A 23,120-nucleotide genomic window follows, 5' to 3' on the forward strand; every position below is an offset into this window, starting at 1 on the left:
TGCAACAAAGCAGCTTGGTGGCATCGGCATGACTGCGGTGATCACTAGCGTGAGAGAAATTGCAGCTTAAAACTAAGAGATTATGAAGCAAGGGGTGGTGGGGGTGAGGGATGACAATGAAAGTGAGAAGGGTCAAAGTGAGTGAGAGTAACGAAAGAAAAGTGGAGTGAGGGATGATGGACTGATAGGTGGAGGAAGATAATTCCATACTTTATTGTAGCAGGAGATGGCTGGTATGACGATGCGTGTGGCAAGGCGACTCATTGGCATCGACATTACTACGACAAGTGTTAGTGCATGCGAGAGAGAGAGAGAGAAAGGAGGGCACTAGAAAGGCTCCCTTCCTTCTTGCGAAGCCCATGGAGGGCTCCTTGCTGGTGAGGAGGCAATGGAGATGTAGATCTATAGCTGCGCGAGCTTGAGTGGCGGCATAGGTAATGTAGCATTTGGACGTAGGGTGGCGGTTGGTGATGGGGTTGTGAAAGTACATTTGCTCCCATTGTAGGTTTTGGTGTATTAATGACATCCAAATTAGGGACTAATGAAATCTTATTGAGATATATTGCAACTTTAGTCCCATGAAAGATTTAAAGAGTTGATTTAGATGAAATGGTGTCCCTCAATTCTTGAAGTGCAAAAGGCGAAAGTATTCAAAAACAGTCTTCAAAGTTTTTACCTCTTGTTTTGGGTTTAGGTTTGCCATACTATAAAGAGGAATGCAAGTTTAGGTACTCAAACACCTCATGAACGCTTAGATATAGTTTTTAGGATTTTGGCCGTCAGAAGTGCCGACATTTGCTAGGAGTTCCGGCTGCCGAAAGTCTCGGTTCTCGCCGGAAGTCCCGGGTCTTGGGACTTAGTTGCCTGGCTCGGCTAAACATCGAAAGTCCTGACGTGAGCCGGAAGTCCTAGCAGTCGACGGGAGTTCTGACTCTGGCCGAGTCAGCCAAGTTGACTACGGTTTGAACAATGTTTTCTATAGGCGCTAGAAGTTCCGGCGATCTGGGTCGGGACTTTTGACGCAGATCTGAATGTTGGATTTGCTTATGCGTATAAATAGATCTCTCCTCTCTTCTAATCATTACTCACTCATTCATTGCGACCTAACTCCAGCCAAAACAACTCCCAAGCATTCATTTGTCCCCTCTCATCTCCTCTTTGTTTCTAACTTCGATTCCCCTAAGGATTTGAGTGAAAGCAGAGTGAATTGAGTGAGATAATCACTCTGGCAAGCTTGAGCACTTGATCTCTTCGTCAAGCCAGTTGGATTTGCGTCTATTACTCTTAGAGCTTTGCTCCTAGCCTACTAGGTGTCGCTCAAGAGCTTCCATCTTGTGGAAGAGGCCTTGGGAAGATTGTATTGCCCTTAATTTCTTAGTGGAAAGTTCAAGTGACCTTTGTGGTTGCCTTGAGAGAGACAAGAAAGTGGAAGAGACTCCGACCTTTGTGGTCACCTCAACAATGAGGACGTTGGAGCTCTTTTGTGGGGTTGTCGAAACTCGGGATAAATCCTTGTGTCCCGCGTGCTTGTTGTTGTTGTGATTTGTGCTATCATATTTGTTCTTGGTTGTTTTCTTCTCCCCTAAAGCACATCTTAGGGTTTGGACTCGATCTACAAAGTGAAGGTTTTTTTGGCGTGAAAAGAGTAACCCCAATGCTTCATCTCACCACTAGGAAGTGGGGTTATAAGTTATCGGATTCACAAAGTTCATTTTAGCTTGGATTGAGCAGTTCACGTAGGAGTCGAAACTCCCGGCTGTTTGTGTCGGAACTTCTGACAGTTGCTGACAAGTTACTTTAAGTTTGTGTAGAAAATTTTAGATACGCCTGTTCACCCCCTATAGGCATTGTTCAGATCCTTTCAGGTTGAAATAGGTGGCATGCCACACGAGTCCAACCCCTTTATAGGGTGGAGAACCTAGGTTCATGTGCACAAGGATCCTGTGACGGCGGCGGAACCCAACACAAGTTTGAGTCCAACCCGAGGATAGCAGTGCCACTATAGCTAGGTCACTGGCGGTGACTCGACGCATGCGTGGGTAGCTCCACGTTGCAGCTGTTGCGAGCTAGGCCATTTCATTTGCCCGTGGCGTACTGGCGCACTACGCTAGCGAGGCTGGAGAGGACCAAAGAAGATGTTGCTAGGTTGAAAGAAAGAGTTGTGGGCAAGCAAAAACAGGCCAAAACTTGGGAAGGAAAAAGGAAAAAGAGAGAAAAGCTTTTATATTTTCTAGAAGAAGGTTGAAACTACAAACTTATTCAAACTAGGCTCACACTTGGAACTAAACACACCAAAACAGACAATAAAAAATTCGCAGCGTCATGTATGCACAATACATTATTTCTACCTTATATATTTTTTTTGTAAAACCTTATTTTCCCTTGTACATTAGGAATAACTATGCTAGTATAATGAAATTATTTCTGTTTTTTGAAATCCAAATTTAAGGTGTTACACAACCGTAGCGCAAAACACCCATGATATACTTGCGTAGGGTGACCCCGTATCTAAACCACAATTGCCGATTTAGGCCTAGTCATCCTTCAAAAGTACACAGCTAATATCGTCCGTACACGTGGCCTCGAAGTCCATCGCGAGTTCCCCGGTAAATTCAAAATCTTTCAAAAACCCCGACCGCACCGGCACCGTCCCACTCCCTCCGTTGCGAACGGGTGCTTACCACCAAACTATCCAATAGCCCATGCAGCGGCGCGTGGACCCCATAGACTGGCCTACCAGAAAGTGACTGTATGAGTACTGGGTAACGCCTAGCCCCCGACCCTGACGGGGAACCTACCGCCGGAGCCGGTCCGCTCCGCTCCGCTCCCGACGCGACTCCAAACTCACTCCATATTTCGGCACCATTTTCTCACCTCCGGAAAAATATTTTTTTGCCTTTTTATCTCCCCTCGTTCTCCCTCCCCCCGCGCTCTCTCACTCTCTCTCCGATCCAAACGACCGACGAACGCCGCCACCCGAATTCGAAACCCTAGGCGGCCGCTGTAGAACACGTGAGGCTATAGTGCCGCTCGTTCGGCGGAGCCGTTCCCGCGACGGCGGCGGCAGCCGGCCATGTCGACGGAGGACGAGAAGCTCCTCAAGGAGGCGAAGAAGTTGCCGTGGGACGAGCGGCTGCAGCATAAGAACTGGAAGGTGAGGAATGACGCAAACATCGACCTCGCCGCCCTATGCGACTCCATCACCGACCCTAAGGACGCCCGCCTCCGCGAATTTGGTGAGATACCCTCCCCTACGCCTCCCGATCCTCCCCATTTCGCGCTCGGATCTGCGCTATGCTCGATTAGTGCGGTTCCATTTGCGGATTTCAAACCATTTTTTGGGTGCAAGATCTGAAGTCCAGTGTTTTTATGTTCTACTCCGGTGGTTAGGGCCGTTGTTTAAGAAGACGGTTGCAGATTCCAATGCGCCGGTACAGGAGAAGGCGCTAGACGCCCTCCTCGCGTTCCAGCGAGCTGCTGACGCCGATGCATCAAGGTGTGTGCCTTCAGCTGCCAAGGCATTCCCCTTTATTCTTCTGATTATTTGTCATCTTCAACAATTTATGGAGTTGGCTTCTCTCAGATACGCGAAGGAGGTTTGTGATGCAATCGTGGCCAAGTGCCTCACTGGCCGACCAAAGACTGTCGAGAAAGCTCAAGCTGCATTCCTCTTATGGGTGGAACTGGAGGCAGCAGAGGTCTTCCTTGTAAGTTGATTATCAATCCCTTGATTGTTATGATTGTGAGCTGTTGGTGAAATGCATGTGCATACATAATACTAGTTCTTTTTTGTTCACCTGGCTTTCGCAACATGTGGTGAAATGTTCCATGTAGTTGCAGGTAGTATTGACAGTTTGGCATTGTCTAATACACCAACTATCAATATTGTTACAAATGCTGAGCCTATGACATAGGATTATGTGCTGCATTCCTCCTGCCAGATGATTTTCATTTTCAATTAGCAAATAGTTGTTCACATTAGCAATTTCTAGGTACTCCTTCTGAATAAATGCGACAAGCATGAAAGTCATTTCTCTTGTTTGCCATTCAGGATTCACTGTAGTCATGGGTATCATGTAAAACAGTAAAAGCATGCAACATATTGATTGCTACCATTAAAAAGGGTGTAGCTACTACCAGGTGTTATTTCTGAGCGAGACAACTAATTGCTCTCATTAAAAACATTTGTGCATTTGATTTATGGTGACGATAACCAACAACAACAACAACAACAACAACAAAGCCTTTAAGTCCCAAACAAGTTGGGGTAGGCTAGAGTTGAAACCCATCAGAAGCAATCAAGGTTCAGGCACGTGAATAGCTGTCTTCCAAGCACTCCTATCTAAGGCTAAGTCTTTGGGTATATTCCATCCTTTCAAGTCTCCTTTTATTGCCTCTACCCAAGTCAACTTTGGTCTTCCTCTGCCTCTCTTCACGTTACTATCCTGGCTTAGGATTCCACTACGCACCGGTGCCTCTGGAGGTCTCTGTTGCACATGTCCAAACCATCTCAACCGGTGTTGGACAAGCTTTTCTTCAATTGGTGCTACCCCTAATCTATCACGTATATCATCGTTCCGAACTCGATCCCTTCTTGTATGACCGCAAATCCAACGCAACATACACATTTCCGCGACACTTAACTGTTGAACATGTCGTCTTTTCATAGGCCAACATTCTACACCATACAACATAGCAGGTCTAATCGCCGTCCTATAAAACTTGCCTTTTAGCTTCTGTGGTACCCTTTTGTCACATAGGACACCAGACGCTTGCCGCCACTTCATCCACCCTGCTTTGATTCTATGGCTAACATCTTCATCAATATCCCCGTCCCTCTGTAGCATTGATCCTAAATATCGAAAGGTATCCTTCCTAGGCACTACTTGACCTTCCAAACTAACATTTTCCTCCTCCCGAGTAGTAGTGACCGTTTTCTTTAATTCCCAGTTTGTTACCATTTTGAGTATTTTTGTTACATCATCTGCAAGCAACCTCTTCCCCCACAAGTCTTATGAAACAGCCACTGTTCATATTTTGTTTTATTTGCTCACCGAAAACGCATAATTGCACGTCTGTTTAATTCTATGTTCCTTCTTATAACTATGTATAGCATGGTAACTTGCTCAAGAAACTACATATTGTTGTGCTGTCAGGAATCTATGGAGAAGGCCGTGAAGAACAAAGTGGCTAAAGCAGTTGTACCTGCTATTGATGTGATGTTTCAAGCACTCAGGTATGTTCCTAGCTGGTTCTTTGGCTCCCTGATTTGGCAAGTTCTTGTCAACTCTTACCAACATCTTTCCTCTGCTAGCGAATTTGGAACTAAGGTAGTGCCACCCAAAAAGATTCTGAAGATGCTTCCTGAGCTGTTTGACCATCCAGACCAGAATGTCCGGGCTTCTTCTAAGGGTTTGACACTAGAGCTTTGTCGGTGGATTGGCAAAGACCCTGTAAAGTCTATTTTATTCGAGAAGATGAGAGATACCATGGTGTGTTATTCTTAAAAGTTTAACATGTGTAATCGTGTTCTATCACTCAATAATATAACCAATATTCGTTGTGTTTACAGAAAAAGGAGTTGGAAGCAGAATTGGCAAACGTGTCCGGACTTGCTAAGCCAACTCGAAAAATAAGGTGTTTCTATTTTCGCCTTTTAAAAACAATTCTTCCTTTTGTTGTAATTAATCAATTAGATGAAAACACTTATGGCCTATTCATGGTTCAGATTGTAGGACTGTGATTCTACACAACCATTTGAAACGCCAGCTGAAGTTAACTGTAGTACTATTTATATTTGAATAATTATTTGCTTGCCTTGAGAGTCGGTAGATAGCCTGTGGATTATGTGTTGATACTCCATTTTGTTACGTGATGGTAATTTATGTAATTTTTGCATCTCCTTTATGATATATCACATTGTTTCACTGCCATCTGTGTATTTTAACCAAAATACTAATAAACAACCTTAAGGGAGTACATAGGCTTGGATTACTTAGACCTCTATGAGGAATTTTGAGATTTAGCCATTGAATTTGTCTCTTATAGGATGGTGTAGTGGGCAGATTTTGTGGAACACACACAACTTGTTTAAACTTGTTCCTGATATTATTTTTGTACTGAACAAACTGTGTTAGTTTTTGGGCCCTAACAAATGTGTTAATGCTGCATTAGCTTCTTTTGTATTTGTGCAATTTGTGGGTCAGTGTAGATTGTACTGTTGAACTGCTATGTATTTAATGCAATTTGTGGGTCATAAGGAATGTGTAGATTGTACTGTTGAACTGCTATAGATCTGTTTGAAATCACCTGTACAATGTACATAATGTTAACGAAGCATACAGCTTGCTATGAATATGATCTTTCTTTGACTTGTTTCATGATGCATTGAAAGTGGTGATTTGGCACTGTGTTCCAGATCCGAACAAGAAAAGGAACTTGAGGAGGAGGCTGTGCCAGAGACAAGTGGGGCTAACACTTCTGAAGAGGCAGCGGCAGATGGTGCATTCTTCTGTGAATTATTTATATGAATATTGCTGTTGATAGTTTGTTCAAACTAATGATGGGAATACTTGCACAATTCTACTTTGCAGCCCCTGTGGAGATCGATGAATATGACCTTGTTGATCCTGTAGACATTTTAGCCCCACTAGAAAAGTCTGGATTTTGGGACGGTGTGGTATGTGATCTGTCTTGAATGCACACTCTATTGGTCACACTATCATATGAAAAGTAGTTATTATATTGGTTTTTGATGTCTGATGCCAGAAAGCAACTAAATGGTCGGAGAGAAGGGATGCTGTGGCAGAGTTAACCAAGCTTGCTTCGGCAAAAAAAATTGCTCATGGTGATTTTCATGAAATTTGCCGGACACTAAAGAAGGTCAAGTCTCTGAGATTGTTTTTCGCCTGTATTGCATGATCTTCTAAATCCTTGTGATAAGTTTAATTGTTCAAATCTTCAGCTACCACCCTTTTGAGTGTTTGTATTATTTTCTTTTTTGAATTGAAGTCTTATAATTAGTTTTGGGATCATTTGGCTTAGAAATTAGCACTTTTATCTAATCTTGAGTGTTATGTGTTGAGGTATTCAATATTTGTTTTTTTTGGATTCTTATGGTGGTTTTTGGTACTGCAGCTCATCACAGATGTTAATTTGGCTGTTGCGGTGGAAGCTATTCAGGCAATAGGGAATTTAGCTAGAGGTTTAAGAGCCCATTTTTCTGGAAATGCACGGATGCTCCTTCCGGTTTTACTTGTAAGAAGAACATCGATCCTTTTTCCTGAATAACGGAAACTTGCTATTAAATCCTTTTGTTGCTTTACTGTATGGACTTTGATGCCCATTGAAACTTGCATATTTCTGTTTGTCTTGATTCTTTTCAACAGGAAAAATTGAAAGAAAAAAAGCCTACAATGGCAGAAGCACTAAATCAAACACTTCAAGCAATGCACAAGTCTGGCTGTTTTACACTTATTGATGTGATTGAAGGTTTGTAATTTTCTAGCAATCTTATTGCACATGTTTGTCTGTAGCATTATTTTCATGGTTGTGGTTGTTTTTTGGTCTGAAACATATTTTGATTTCCTCTAAAGCATATTATTGTGTAACCACATTCCTTTCACTAAAATGCACCATAGGTCCCTATAAATTTGTATAGTTTGTTCCCTGAACCTGAGAATTGCGCATTTAAGTTCCCAAAACCTTTTCAAAGCAAGATTAAATCTGAATTAGTTTGAAATATTCGATGACTGATAACTTTTAGATGCTGACCTTTTGTAACTTAATAAGTGATTAAGGGAAAGCTACCAAAGGTTGGCCAGAAAAAAAGTATTTACAATTCTTGTTGAATCTCAAGACATGAACCTTTCAGCTTTGATCAAAATCTGAGCAAGAAAATGCTGTCTTTTGGTAATGCAGATGTTCGGGTGGCTGTAAAAAACAAGGTGCCCCTTGTTCGTTCCTCAACGCTGACCTGGGTTGCAATTTGCATTGAAACAAGCAATAAAGCAACTGTACTGAAGTTGCACAAGGAATATGTTCCTATCTGCATGGAGGTGACTAACCACTTTATACTTCTAGCGACTTCTCTGTTTTTAGTTCTGTTTTGTATTTGTGCTGATCTGTTTTTCAATATGTAGTGCTTGAATGATGGTACTCCAGAAGTACGAGATGCTTCTTTTTCTGTTTTAACTGCCATAGCCAAGGTTTCCTTCTTGAGAGCTTGCATTTCTCTTCACTTCATTACATGTATCAAAATGTAGCTTTAAAGCCTGGATTTTTTGTTACTCTTGCTCTCTATAGATGGTTGGTATGAAACCATTGGAACGATCCCTGGAGAAATTAGATGATGTGAGGAAAAAGAAGTTATCAGATATGATAGGTTCTTCCAGTGACACTGTTTTGAGTTCAGGGACAGGTTAGATTTGCTTTTGTAGTTTTACTTGTATTTAAATGGACCAAATGTCTCTGTTTTGGACTAATTTCTGTACAAACCGCACTTTTCCAGCTCCAATCACAACATCAGGAGCAGCCACATCTGCTCGCGGGGTATGTTCATTGATCTTCTAATTTCAATATTATATGATGATGTTTGCAACCTGTCAGCCTTCCTCTCCCAAGTGCCTATTTACAGTTCTTGTGCTGTGTTGAGGAATTCTTGTTAGAAAATTCACCATTTGTGATTGGGTTTTGTTAGTTATGGCTTAAAAAAAATCTTTCATGTTGTCACCGAGTAAAAAACTAGAAAAAGGGACTTTCAAAAGCTTAACGATTACTAGTTATATCGACTTTGTTTATCAGAACAATGCTTATTTGTGACCAGTTTTGTTGATCAAATGAAGGGCGGGCCTGGTGCAAGCGGTAGAGTCTTACCGCCTGTGACCGGAAGGTCCCGGGTTCGAGTCGCGGTCTCCTCGCATTGCACAGGCGAGGGTAAGGCTTGCCACTGACACCCTTCCCCAGACCCCGCACAGAGCGGGAGCTCTCTGCACTGGGTACGCCCTTCAGTTTTGTTGACCAAATGTTTAACAACCCAAGTAAGATTATTCTGTATCTTACAGGTTGCAGATAGCATGTCAATGAAGAGATCTGCCGCAAGCATGCTTAGTGGAAAGAAGCCTGTCCAGGCAGCGGTTAGTCTTTTTAGATGCATATTTGATGTGTAAGTTTCTAGTATTTGAATTTGTGCACCATGTTCTTATGTGGGTATTGTTTTCCTTGTTTCCAGGCTGCTACCAAGAAATCTGGACCATCAAAATCCACTGCAGCAAAAAAGACAGATGGTGGATCACAGTCTAAGACATCAGCTGCTCCTGAGATTGAAGACGTTGAGGTGATTTGTTTGTTGGAATCACACCATTTCCTTGTTCTGATAAGGCCTTTGTGATGTGCATGACTGTGCCTTTACTAAAGAAGCATTGTTTGTTAATTTAGGACTTCCATTTTATCATTTCCTTTTTCTGAAAAATTTTATAGTCCTTATGAATACTCGTATCCACAATGTTTGTTGTTTTAGAGTTGGGCACTACTAAGGAGCTAGATAAAACGACCATCTTACACTCAAAGTGTTCGTGCATGAGAAAAAAGTTAGTTAAATTTGCAAATTACGGAAGGGCAAGACTGGAAATTGCTGTCTGAAGATGTCTAGAAGTTGCAGGACAAGTATTTGAATATTGTAAAAGAGTAGAGAACACAAATGTTTTAGGCAGTAGAGTAGTTTATTTTGGCCCAAAGATACTAAAACAATGGATTTAGATGAACTTTTATTCCCCTTTTATGTCATCTAGATGTTTAAAGGGCTACTTGGTGTTGGATTTTTTTTCTTCTTCTCAAGTAGTGGATACTAGATAAAAATCATTAGTACTGATAGTACATACAACTCATGTATGATATTTATTGGTTTGATCTTTTGCAGCCGGCAGAAATGAGTTTGGAGGAAATAGAAGAGAGGTTAAGGTCTGTTGTGAAAGCTGAGACAATTTCCCAGCTAAAGAGCTCTGTCTGGAAAGAGCGCCTTGAAGGTTGCCGATATCCCTGTGTTGTCTATCCTGTAGTTATTGTCTATTTGCTTGGTTTCAAAGAATTAACTTGAATCGCTTGTTTTGTTTGTACTGTTCTGTGCCCGGCAATTGTTTTCATCAGCTTATTAGAATAACTCATAATTCTCACACTTGGTTGAGACCACAAAACAGGAAGCAATCTTATCGTGACAGTTTTATTTGTATGCTAAATGTCGCTCCTATTTTCTGCTGTGAAGCTTTAAGAAAGAAGAAACATCTACAGTGAGAATATAACATTACTCTGTGTGGCAGCTATTGGCATACTCAAGCAAGAGGTGGAAAGTCTTACGGAACTTGATAAGTCCGCTGAACTTCTGATTCGTTTGTTGTGTGCTGTGCCTGGATGGAGCGAAAAGAATGTTCAGGTTCTTACTGTTTGGTAACTATTTTTTTGTTGAGTGAAATATCCCTTTGCTACGGAAGTAATGCCATTTACATGAAACAGGTACAACAACAAGTTATAGAGGTCATCACCTATATTGCCTCAACTGTAAACAAATTTCCAAAGCGATGTGTGGTTCTATGCCTTCTTGGTATGGGCCCCTCTACTTCTCCACGTACTTTTTCTATGTAATATGTATATCTTGCACCCAAAAATAAGATTGAGTTTGCTTTCATCAAATTACCCACCTAATCTTAGCAAACTTGTCGACAGATTAAAACCACGATTTTCTGAGCTTTGGTGACAGTAAGTATAAATAGTTACTCTCACAGAAACTGGGTTCTAGACTGCTGGTTGAACCTAAGTTAGTTTCCTGCCTTAGTTTGGTTGATGGGCTCATAAGCACAGGCTATTGACTTACACCCAGGGTCCGGGCTTAAGACCTTGTTTATGAATGTTTAGATTCACTGTATAGGTGCCCTTCAGCTGCCTACTTAAATTAGGCATAATGTTCTACTTAATGTGTCCCAAAATATAAAGATTTCTGTGCTTATCCTAAACTATCCTAAGTTTGACCATTATTATAGAAATGAAGAATAATATTTATACAGTGTCAACAACAACAACAACAACAACAAAGCCTTTAAGTCCCAAACAAGTTGGGGTAGGCTAGAGTTGAAACCCAGCAGAAGCAATCAATGTTCAGGCACGTGAATAGCTGTCTTCCAAGCACTCCTATCTAAGGCTAAGTCTTTGGGTATATTCCATCCTTTCAGGTCTCCTTTTATTGCCTCTACCCAAGTCAACTTCGGTCTTCCTTTGCCTCTCTTCACGTTAATATCCTGGCTTAGGATTCCACTACGCACCGGTGCCTCTGGAGGTCTCCGTTGCACATGTCCAAACCATCTCAACCGGTGTTGGACAAGCTTTTATTCAATTGGTGCTACCCCTAATCTATCACGTATATCATCGTTCCGAACTCGATCCCTTCTTGTATGACCGCAAATCCAACGCAAGATACGCATTTCCGCAACACTTATCTGTTGAACATGTCGTCTTTTCATAGGCCAACATTCTGCACCATACAACACAGCAGGCCTAATCGCCGTCCTATAAAACTTGCCTTTTAGCTTCTGTGGTACCCTTTTGTCACATAAGACATCAGATGCTTGCTGCCACTTCATCCACCCTGCTTTGATTCTATGGCTAACATCTTCATCAATATCCCTGTCTCTCTGTAGCATTGATCCTAAATATCGAAAAGTATCCTTCCTAGGCACTATTTGACCTTCCAAACTAATATATTCCTCCTCCCGAGTAGTAGTGCCGAAGTCACATCTCATATACTCAGTTTTAGTTCTACTGAGTCTAAAACCTTTGGACTCCAAAGTCTCCCGCCATAACTCCAGTTTCTGATTCACTCCTGTCCGGCTTTCATCAACTAGCACTACATCGTCCGCGAAAAGCATACACCAAGGGATGTCCCTTGTGACCTCATCCATCACTAAGGCAAACAAATAAGGGCTCAAAGTTGACCCTTGATGTAGTCCTATCCTAATCGGAAAGTCATCCGTGTCTCTATCACTTGTTCGAACTCTAGTCACAACATTGTTGTACATGTCCTTAATGAGCCCGACGTACTTCGTTGGGACATTATGTTTGTCCAAAGCCCACCACATAACATTCTTTGGTATTTTATCATAAGCCTTCTCCAAGTCAATAAAAACCATGTGTAGGTCCTTCTTCTCCCTATACCGCTCCATAACCTGTCTTATTAAGAAAATGGCTTCCATGGTTGACCTTCCGGGTATGAAACCAAATTGGTTCATAGAGACCTACGTTATTGCTCTCAAGCGATGCTCGATGACTCTCTCCCATAGCTTCATAGTATGGCTCATCAACTTAATTCCCAGGTAATTAGTACAACTTTGAATATCCCCTTTATTCTTGTAGATCGGTACCAATATACTTCTCCTCCACTCATCAGACATCTTATTCGATCGAAAAATATGGTTGAATAGCTTGATTAGCCATACTATAGCTATGTCCTCGAGGCATCTCCACACCTCGATTGGGATGCCATCCGGTCCCATCGCCTTATCTCCTTTCATCCTTTTCAACGCCTCTCTGACCTCAGATTTCTGGATTCTCCGCACAAAGCGCCTATTGGTATCATCAAAAGAGTCATCCAACTGAAAGGTTGTGTCCGTATTCTCACATTTATACAGTGTCAAATGAGCATAATTAGATCCACTATGAAATGTATTTTATACTTCTTTGACTTCCCAAATGTCAATACTTTTCTTTATAAACTTGTTCAATCTTCGAATAACTATCCCTTCAGTAATCATATTTATACAGTGTCAAATGAGCATAATTAGATCCACTATGAAATGTATTTTATACTTCTTTGACTTCCCAAATGTCAATACTTTTCTTTATAAACTTGTTCAATCTTCGAACAACTATCCCTTCAGTAATCTCTTCTGTTGAAAAGTCAAGCAAGGTTTGGAATTTAGGATAGGTTTCGAACTTAGGTCTCATAGTTTAATTTGATTTAATTTCAACAAACTTCTGAATAATTTAATTTCAACAAATCTTTATTTCTAAACCAATGACTATCAATCCGCTGATGGGGCTTCTTCAGTTTTTTTTTCTTGGATACAGAGGAGAAAATTCTATTTATGGATTTTGAGTTTAATATACTTGCCTGTGGGCCTTAGTTTAGGAACTTGTCTCTGATGTGCTATAAGAGGGATCCATGCCATTTTCTGCAACAGTTTATTCATAAATAATGTAGCATGGAGCTTCATCTTGGTACCCTGTTTCTGTCTAGCTTGTTTTTGTGCTTATTTTCACATCTAATTTTGGATGTTCTAGTATTGTCTGCTGAGCATACAAGATGCATTTCGTTTGGTTGCATATAACCTATTGTTATTTATATATTGGTCATACTTTACCGTTTTTAAACATATTTGAAATGTTTCCTGTTCAATTCTTGGTCATGTGCTATATTGATTTTAGTAAATTTGTTAACACCTGATTTGCTATTTTCTCAGGCATAAGTGAAAGGGTTGCTGATATAAAAACACGGATCTTTGCAATGAAATGTCTCACTGCGTTTTGTGAGGCAGTGGGTCCTGGATTTGTGTTTGATAGGGTAAGAGATACCATTGCACTATTATTGTTTTTGTTCAAAAGGTCCTCCACATTTGTTTAATTAACCCAATTAGGTGATGTTATATGCTGGTCTTCAATAAATTCAGTGTATGCATTGTCGAACATCTTTTCAATATTATTCTGTGCTTTAGATGCACACTGCTTATATGATGTTTGACAACTACTATAATTACTCGTAATTATTTGTGTAGCTTTACAAAATAATGAAGGAGCACAAGAATCCCAAGGTCCTTAGTGAGGGTATTCTTTGGATGGTCTCTGCTGTGGAAGACTTTGGGATCTCCAATTTAAAGCTAAAGGTGCACTTTCCTATGCTTGTTTGCTCTATACTTACAGTGTTACCACACTCTTGTTCTTATCTGTCTTTGTTGTTCCAGGACATGATTGAATTTTTTTTTTGAAATCAGGACATGATTGATTTTTGCAAAGACATCGGCCTTCAGTCTAGTACTGCTGTAACAAGAAATGCTACTATAAAACTAATTGGGATGCTACATAAGTTTGTGGGCCCAGGTCATCTTCTTGTCCTCTTATATTTTTTTAATATGTTATGATATGATAGTCGCCAGATCATGTTCTTGAAATAAACCATCCTGCAGATATTAAAGGCTTTTTAAGTGATGTTAAACCAGCACTTCTAAGTGCCCTGGATACTGAATATGAGAAAAATCCTTTTGAGGTATGCTGTGTTAGAGTCACTGTTTGGAAAATGCTTACTTATTGTGACTTTGATTTTCACCGACATCAGTTTGGTTCAATTATTAGGGTGCTGCTGCTGCTCCGAAGAGAACAGTTCGAGTTCTGGATACTGCAGCTTCCGCATCTGCCGGCTCGTCTGATGGGCTGCCACGGGAAGACATTAGTGCTAAGATTACACCTACTTTACTAAAAAATCTAGGCAGTCCGGACTGGAAGGTACTGGTCTCTTTTAAATTATTTGATTTATTCTGTAAGTTTCTTGGATTTTATTTGTGATATTTGATATTATGCTTATACGTGAATTCACAGGTACGACTGGAGTCCATAGATGCAGTCACCAAAATTGTGGAGGAGGCTAATAAACGTATCCAGCCTACAGGAACAGGTCCACTGATTATATTCATCCCAAGCGACTATAAATGTATTCATTCAACTTGGTAGTAAATTGTCTTGGCCATCTTATCACTGCAGCTGACCTGTTCAGTGCGCTTAGAGGCCGTCTTTATGACAGCAACAAAAATTTAGTAATGGCAACCTTGTCCACTATTGGTAGCCTTGCATCTGCTATGGGACCTTCTGTTGAAAAGTCAAGCAAGGTTTGGAACTAAGCTTGATTTCTCTACTTCTGCATGTTTATTTTGGTCGCTACAATAACTGACAACTGTTTGTTTGTTATGAAGGGTATTTTGGCAGATGTGCTGAAGTGTCTTGGTGACAATAAGAAGCATATGCGAGAATGCACTTTGACTGCTCTAGATTCGTGGGTTGCTGCAGCCCAACTTGACAAGATGGTTCCATATATTATAGTGTCTTTGGGTGATCAGAAAACAGGTTCAGAAGGGCGAAAAGATCTCTTTGATTGGTTGTCTAAGCATGTTTCAAAAATGGGTGATCCATCTGAGGCTTTGCCTTTGTTGAAGCCATCTGCATCTTCTTTGATGGTATTAGTCTAAACTGATTTTTTTATTGTTTTTTTGTTTGATTTATAGCAATGTTGTTGTTCAATGGCTATACCCTTCTTTTGAAAAGGATAAATCTTCTGAAGTCCGCAAAGTTGCTGAATCCTTTATGAATGAAATTCTCAGGATCTGTGGCCAAGAAGTGGTATGTTTCATCCGCCTATTCCATTCATTCATCTTTCCATTTAATGCTGCAGCATTCTCCCTACAACTGAATTTATTGTTTGGTCTAGGTTGGAAGGAACTTGAAAGATTTGCCATCACCTACTTTGGCCATTGTATCAGAAAGGCTGAAACTGTCTACTGTACATGAAGGTGGTGTCTTACAGATTGTGTATTGTAACGTACTCCATTCATTCTAAATTATAATACGTTTTGGGTTTTGTAGATACATAACTTTTGCTATGCACTTTGATATACACTATGTCTAGATACATAATAAAAGCAATGTATCTAAAAAAGCCAAAGCATTTTATAATTTGGAATGGAGGGAGTATTTGTTTTCATGTACTTGTTGAAATTTTTGTTCTTGGCTTACTATTGTTGCTTATTTCATCAGGATTTTCTGAATCTGTTAAGATGGTGACAACAAGCATGAGTTTGCCATCAAAAGCAGGTTTGAAGAACAATAAGCATGGTCCTAATGATCGTGGTTCTAATGTGGGCAAACCTGTGTCCCAAGTATGTGTTGCATCTTTCTTTGTCTTTGTGGATAATGCTATTGATACCTATTTTCTAACTACTACACTATCAGAGAGGACTTCCAGCTAGAGCATCTGTTACTATGGTTTCTACTCAAGACCCTGCACAATCCCAGGCATTATTTAACATAAAGGACTCAAACAAGGTGAGCAATCATCAGGCCCTGCAACATCCCTGTATTATGCACAGGTCTAATATAAGTTTACCTATTGATCAGGAAGAGCGGGAGAGGCGTGTTTTGGTAAGAAAATTCAAGTTCGAAGAACCGCGTCGAGAGCAGATTGATGAACTAAAGGTTTGTATGTATATTGCATAAACGGGAACTGCTTTAAGATTGTTACATTTGCATCCTGTTATATTCCTTATTAGAATCTTCCAGCTGAGTACTCATATTTTGATATATCAAATGTCCTCAATGATAACAATGAGAACTAAGCTGTTAAAACGGATGTTATACTTTCGTGCTTGCATGCAAAATCCTATGGTTACAGTCGGACACAACTCGATCAAAATTCATGGTAGGTAGGTGCTATGAAGTTATGTAACTAGAAGCGGAAATCTGAACTTTTTAATCAGTTTACATTTACATTAATACAAAGCAAAGATCTATAGCCTGGATATGTGGTATTAAATGATGGTGTTGCCCTCAATGATAACAATGAGAACTAAGCTGTTACAACGGATGTTATACTTTTGTGCTTGCATGCAAAATCCTATGGTTACAGTCAGACACAACTCGATCAAAATTCATGGTAGTAGGTGCTATGAAGTTATGTAACAAGAAGCGGAAATTTGAACTTTTTAATCAGTTTACATTTACATTAATACAAAGCAAAGACCTATAGCCTGGATATGTGGTATTAAACGATGGTGTTGCAATGATTGGCCCCTTAGAATGAAAAGAAAATCCTTTGTCTGACTGGTATTAGAAATGATCACCCAGATTTTTTATAGCTTCAAATATCTGAATTCAAATATGTAATCCTTAAAAAGTTGGATGTTCACCAAGTAGATATGTTAAATTGGTGTAGATGAACTTGATATTAAAACAGAGGATGAAATATAGTGGGTTTATAATAGTCATCTTTGTATGTGGGTCCCCAATAAAAGAACCAGTCTCTAGAGAAGTTACAAGTGACCAATGATTACTGAGAAATGATGCAAGAGAGGTTACCGTCTTACCGGCTGGTTTCTTTGTGCGGACACTTGTAATAATTCGAGTGAAACATCTTCAGTTTTCTCTAAGTTAATGTTGGTTGTGAATTCATAGTGTCTCAGAAATCTGCTTCTGCTGATAGTCTGCCTTCCTTTTGCCCGATGCAGTTTACTACTATGTGAACATATCAGCTAAATCTCCTTGGAATAACATTTTATGTGCAGATTGATTTGCTTAAGCATTTCTGATCTTTAGTGTGTTTGGATTTAGTGTCTACCTTCCTTTTGCCTGATCTAGTATATGAGTTACTACTGTGTGAACATATACCTAACATCTAATTTCCTTGGAATAACATTTTATGTGCAGATTGATTTGTTTAAGCATTTCCGAGAAGATGTAAGCTTGCGATTATGGAACTCAGACTTTAAGAGGCAAATAGATGGTATTGAATTGCTACAAAAGGTTGGAAGTTGATCACAATATTACTTAATCTCTTTATTAGAGTGATTTAACATAGTTTGTTCCTGTGAATTTTCTTGTTTTGATGCTGTTGCAACTGTGCAGGCACTTCCTTCGAGTGGGAAAGAAGTGATTGAACTTCTTGACATACTATTAAGATGGTTTGTCTTACGCTTTTGTGAATCTAACACAACATGTTTGTTGAAGGTGAATGCAAAGCACTCTTGTCAAGAATCATGCTGGCCTTATTTCTTTTTGTTGCGGCACAATAAACTAATTTGTTTCCTGTACTGTGTACTACTTTCACTTGTAGGTCCTTGACTTTCTTCCTGAGCTTTTTGATATTCTAAAAGACCAGTCTTACATGTTGACAGAAGCTGAAGCTGCAATTTTTCTTCCTTGCCTCATAGAGAAGGTATGATTAGTACAAAAGTGCATATTGGATGTGTTATCATATTTCATATTACAATCATGACCAAATTACTGTTGTTCTGCAGTCTGGTCATAACATTGAAAAAGTCAGGGAAAAAATGGGGGAGCTGATAAAGCAAATGGTCAACATTTATTCTCTTCCCAAACTACTTCCTTATGTTCTTGAGGGGCTCCGCTCCAAGAATAACCGGACAAGGATAGAATGTGTTGATATTATTGGATACTTCATTGACCATCATGGGACTGAGGTCTGAATTGCTATCTTCACCCATTTGCCAGTTAGGTGGTCTTGCTTTACTTATAGGAGATGCTTGTTTTTGTCATGCAGGTTGGTGGGTTGATGAAAAACTTGCCATCTGTTGCAGCACTGACAGCAGAGCGTGATGGTGAGATTAGGAAAGCTGCCCTTAATACGCTTGCAACAGCCTACAAGAACCTTGGTATGCACCCCACCCTTTTCTTCCCTTTTGAGCAGATGATATTTCATTTACATTTGTAGCTTCTTTTGGTGCATAATCAATCAAACCCTTCTGGTTCTCAAACTCAACATTTGAGCCTTTCCATATGCCCAGTCTACCAAAAAATCGAATATTTTCCGTATCGATTGTCTTGAACAGTTTATTTGATTTATTTGACATTTGTTCTTGTGTATTTGCAGAAGAAATAAATCATTGCATATACTCAATTTAGCAGGATGTCTCCTTTTGCAATATTTTATACTATTGAATTGATTTGCATGAGCCTAGTATACTTTGTTTGACAAAACAGGGGATGATGTATGGCGATATGTTGGAAAACTCTCAGATGCCCAAAGAAGCATGCTCGATGATAGGTTTAAATGGAAGGTTTGTTTCTATAATCAAACATATGATAATATTTTACAAAAAGGTACTGCAATCACTTTACGACTAAGAATGTACTATATTCTGCCTGATGGTATGTTAGGCAAGGGAAATGGATAAAAGGAGAGAAGGAAGGCCTGGTGATGCTCGAGCAGCTTTGAGGCGTTCACTTAGGGAGAATGGGTTTGTTCTTTGTCTCTGAATCTTGCCATTTATTTATTCCTATTGTGATGGCTGTTTGTTTAATTGTCCGTGCTTTCATTTCATGGATGTAGGTCTGATATAGCAGAACAAAGCGGAGAAGTAGTCTCCCGTTCAGTGACAGGATCAATGATCTCAAGGTGCTCCAGGCTCCAGTTGTCTTATTGTGCTCTTTGTATGTTCTTATATACCATTACATAACGCTACCTGTCTATGCTTGACTATCAATAGGGACTTCGGATATGCGGATGCTCATATGGATAGGCACATGGTACCTAGGCAGATTCCAGCTGCAACTGGTCCTGCGGACTGGCGTGAAGCTCTCAAGATAGTTGCATTGGGTTTGCCTGAGCAGGTCATGCTGTCTGCCTGTCTATCACTTCCCATAGTTCTCCCACCTATCCCATCTCCTTGAGGCTGTGTTCTTTATTTTTTATATTATATTTCTACATATCAAGATTTTACATTCACTCTTTAAACAGAAACATTGGTCTGATATATGCTTTTAGTTTTCTGCAGTCTGTGGAAGGTATGAAAGTTATATGCCATGAGCTAACGCAGGCAACTGACCCTGAAAGCACGGTGCTTGAAGATCTTATTAAGGAAGCTGACAGATTAGTGTCATGCTTGGCTGTTATGGTTAGTATTTGTTGTGTTATTCATGTTCTGTTTTCATAAGTCTTATTTTGATCATGGATCTTGCAGGTTCCAAAAACCTTCAATTTTAGCTTATCTGGGGCCTCTTCAAGGTCTTGCAAATATGTTTTAAACACACTCATGCAGGTTTGACATGTTTGTGTTTGGCCCTTTACCTTCTTTATGGCAGATTTTGTTTATCTGAAATCTTGGGCTATTTTAACAGACATTTCAGATCAAACGTCTTGCTCATGCTGTGAAGGAGGGTACCCTTGACAACCTTATTACGGAGTTACTTCTTTGGCTTTTAGATGAAAGGGTTCCTCTTATGGATGATGGCAGCCAATTACTCAAAGCACTTAATGTTTTAATGCTTAAAATCCTGGTATGTAAATTTCTATTTCATGCTCTCCTTTGCTCTACCTGTGTTTTCTTTAATGGCCCTGTTTGAAACAGGATAATGCTGAGAGAACATCCTCGTTTGTTGTGCTAATTAATTTGCTGAGGCCTTTGGATCCTTCAAGATGGCCATCGCCTACACCAGCAGAGTCTCTTGCTGTAAAAAATCAGAAGTTTTCGGACTTAGTTGTCAAATGTTTAATTAAGTTGACAAAGGTACATTATTATCTGCTTGACACATGTTCCTGAATCTCTTCATGACATTACATCTGATGCTTTCCTGAATTTAAACTTTACAGTACTTCTGACACTCTGCATTCCATCTTTCAGGTTCTTCAGAGTACAATGTATGAAGTTGACCTCGATCGAATTCTTCAGAGCATCCACATTTATTTACAAGAACTGGGAATGGAAGAAATACGGAGAAGGTCTGCCTCCCTTGGATGGCTCTTTAACTATTTTCTTGAATTTTGGTTTAAATAGATATTCTGTATAATCTGTAGGGCTGGTGCTGATGATAAGCCATTAAGAATGGTCAAAACCGTATTGCATGAACTTGTGAAGCTTCGAGGGACAGCAATAAAGGGTCACCTTTCAATGGTTCCTATAGATGCTGAACCTCAGCCAATAATTCTAGCATACATTGATCTTAATCTCCAGGTAGAACTTGCTAAACTACCGTTACCAACAAGCTTATTCGTGCAACCTTTTTTTCTTGCTAAGCAACATTGTTCGGTCGTTGTAGACCCTTGCAGCTGCTAGAATGCTGACGCCATCAGGACCTATGGGTCAAACTCACTGGGGTGATGCTGCGTCAAACAATCCAAATCCATCTAGTCACTCAGCTGACGCGCAATTGAAGGTGCAACTGTCTTCTCTTTTTTTAGTCGTGCTTGCTTGTGACACAAATGCTTAAGATTTAAGGCAGTGATTTCACATGTTTTTTTCCTCTTATGTGGCTATGAACAGCAAGAGCTTGCTGCTGTCTTCAAGAAAATTGGTGACAAGCAAACATGTACTATTGGCCTTTATGAACTGTATCGGATAACTCAGCTCTACCCAAAGGTATTATTCCTAGTGTTGTATTATCTGATGGCATGTTAAATATCTGGCATGTCACTTGTCAAGCTGAGGCCTGATGGATTAGTCATTTAGTTGACATGATCAAAGAGAATATTAGTGTACTTCCACTTTAGCACTGCTTATTCCTTGGGGAACTATTTGTAAACTGGTTTAGTCTACATTGAGGATTTTAATAATGTGCTGTGCATATTTCCTTTGAAAGTGTATCTTCTATTGAGCATTCAGCTTCCATATTTCTGTTCGTAATCTGATCTGCCATCATTATCTCAGGTTGATATATTTGCTCAGCTTCAGAATGCTAGTGAAGCATTTAGAACCTATATCAGAGATGGGCTAGCTCAGGTTTGAAACCTCAGTCATGGAGGGGTTTGAGTTTGCTATGTTAATGTCGTTTGAGGTACGATTGAATTTAATTACATTGTTTACAATGTAGGTGGAGAAGAACTCAGCAGCTGGAAGAACACCCTCTAGTCTTCCATTATCCACACCGCCCCCAATAGCAGCAATACCCTCTCCAAAGTTTGCACCATCCCCTGTTCACACAAAAACAATTGATAGCAAAACGGATTATAACGAAGATAATGCCAGTGGTGAGACACTACCCTTCAGAGGTCAAGGTGACGCTACCGACCAACAGACTGAGAGATACCAGACCTCAGGTCCCCATCCTACACTGCCTCAATGCAGTTGCGTGCATAATTATATATGCTATCAATGTTTATGTGATCTGATTATTGGAATCATTATTTCTTTACCAGCAGGGACATTGGATGCTCTTAGGGAAAGGATGAAAAGCATTCAAGCTGCAGCTATTGGTCATTTTGACGGAGCTCAGGCTCGGCCGTTGGCAAGTATGAACGGAAGTAATATGCTGCATGGGGGAACACGATTGGATGGTGAACCCCAACAACAAAGCAATATTCCACCCATGGATGAACGAGCTCTATCTGGGCTGCAAGCACGAATGGAGAGGCTAAAGAGTGGGTCTATGGAATCACTATAGATACGAAGAGAAATGCCAACCATTGTAATTCATTGTAAATTTGAGGCATAGTGATGCTGTTGTTTGTAGATAGGTATTTGAATGTCGGAAGAACTACATGGCACGGGCCGACATTTCGTAACCCCTGTGCCAGGTCAAGCCATTCTTGCCGAGCCTTTGGGTGCAGTTTTAGATAAGAGCTAGCCAGATGTTTTCCTTGTAGCTACTCCATGAAGGGCTAATTAGTGTTGACATATTTTGCCGTACTGTATTGGTTTTCCTGTGGTGTACAGCAATAGAATTTTTCATTCTAAAGTAACTGCAAATGTTACTTGTGAAATGTACGGTTTTCAGAATGCATATTCGTGGTTTCGTTGGTGTGGTGGAAAAATTATGGGAGTGTTTGGATTATGAAATGGTGTATGGATTGGAAAAAAAGCTATTAAGTTTGACACCCTTTGTTTTGTTTTATTTGAGATACCATCCAACTGTAAAAGAAAGCCTATTTTGTTTCAAGTCAACTATTTTCCAACTTTGATCAATATTCAATAATATCTATATTTTATTCTAAAAAAATCTATATTTTACAAACTGAAAACAGAAGATTAGCATTACAACATGTCGTGAAAACACTTTCATAAAGCATAACTTTGTTTTAGTCTTTAGAGACTTGTACTACCACACTACCTTGTCATAACACAAAAAAACATGGAAAATGCAAGGATCATGTTTTCATTTTGCGGTGAATTGTTGCAAGTGGCTACGGTGTTCTCCCTGGTACATGGATGATGATGTAGTCTAAGAATTGACTATCATTAAAGCACCAGGCTCTCCTTTTGTTGTTTTTAGGCTATGGATTTACGGATATTATATAAACTCCATATAATGATTTTGAAGTATTAAAATCCTCCCTTTGCGAAAAAATACTAGCTAAAGCCTGATTAGGG

At 40.0% G+C, this 23,120-nt stretch overlaps 1 protein-coding gene across 3 annotated transcripts; it reads left to right on the forward strand.

The window, feature by feature from the left end:
* Window positions 1–2,860: 2,860 nt before the first annotated feature.
* Window positions 2,861–22,492, forward strand: LOC136450506 (protein MOR1-like). Of its 3 annotated transcripts, none has more exons than XM_066450969.1 (53): window positions 2,861–3,236; window positions 3,391–3,496; window positions 3,584–3,707; window positions 5,157–5,236; window positions 5,315–5,492; window positions 5,573–5,637; window positions 6,419–6,501; window positions 6,594–6,679; window positions 6,769–6,882; window positions 7,138–7,257; window positions 7,389–7,491; window positions 7,921–8,057; window positions 8,142–8,207; window positions 8,305–8,419; window positions 8,510–8,550; window positions 9,063–9,134; window positions 9,230–9,334; window positions 9,917–10,022; window positions 10,314–10,426; window positions 10,507–10,594; window positions 13,503–13,603; window positions 13,815–13,922; window positions 14,031–14,136; window positions 14,223–14,302; window positions 14,389–14,538; window positions 14,632–14,707; window positions 14,794–14,918; window positions 15,003–15,263; window positions 15,352–15,426; window positions 15,515–15,596; window positions 15,841–15,962; window positions 16,036–16,128; window positions 16,201–16,278; window positions 17,506–17,601; window positions 17,704–17,805; window positions 17,912–18,013; window positions 18,096–18,278; window positions 18,359–18,470; window positions 18,799–18,875; window positions 18,976–19,055; window positions 19,148–19,213; window positions 19,305–19,428; window positions 19,593–19,712; window positions 19,779–19,856; window positions 19,936–20,094; window positions 20,166–20,324; window positions 20,439–20,536; window positions 20,612–20,768; window positions 20,854–20,970; window positions 21,078–21,173; window positions 21,462–21,533; window positions 21,625–21,850; window positions 21,953–22,492. In XM_066450969.1, the coding sequence occupies exons 1-53, from the start codon at window positions 3,074–3,076 to the stop codon at window positions 22,192–22,194; spliced, it is 5,988 nt and encodes a 1,995-aa protein (XP_066307066.1). In that variant the 5' UTR covers window positions 2,861–3,073; the 3' UTR covers window positions 22,195–22,492. The 3 variants fall into 3 exon arrangements, with proteins under 3 accessions (XP_066307066.1, XP_066307067.1, XP_066307065.1); XM_066450970.1 differs by having other exon boundaries at window positions 9,063–9,128; window positions 21,950–22,492; XM_066450968.1 differs by having other exon boundaries at window positions 2,862–3,236; window positions 21,950–22,492.
* Window positions 22,493–23,120: the final 628 nt, after the last annotated feature.

This window comes from Miscanthus floridulus, chromosome 5 (assembly GCF_019320115.1).
Source record: "Miscanthus floridulus cultivar M001 chromosome 5, ASM1932011v1, whole genome shotgun sequence".
Lineage (NCBI taxonomy): Eukaryota > Viridiplantae > Streptophyta > Magnoliopsida > Poales > Poaceae > Miscanthus > Miscanthus floridulus.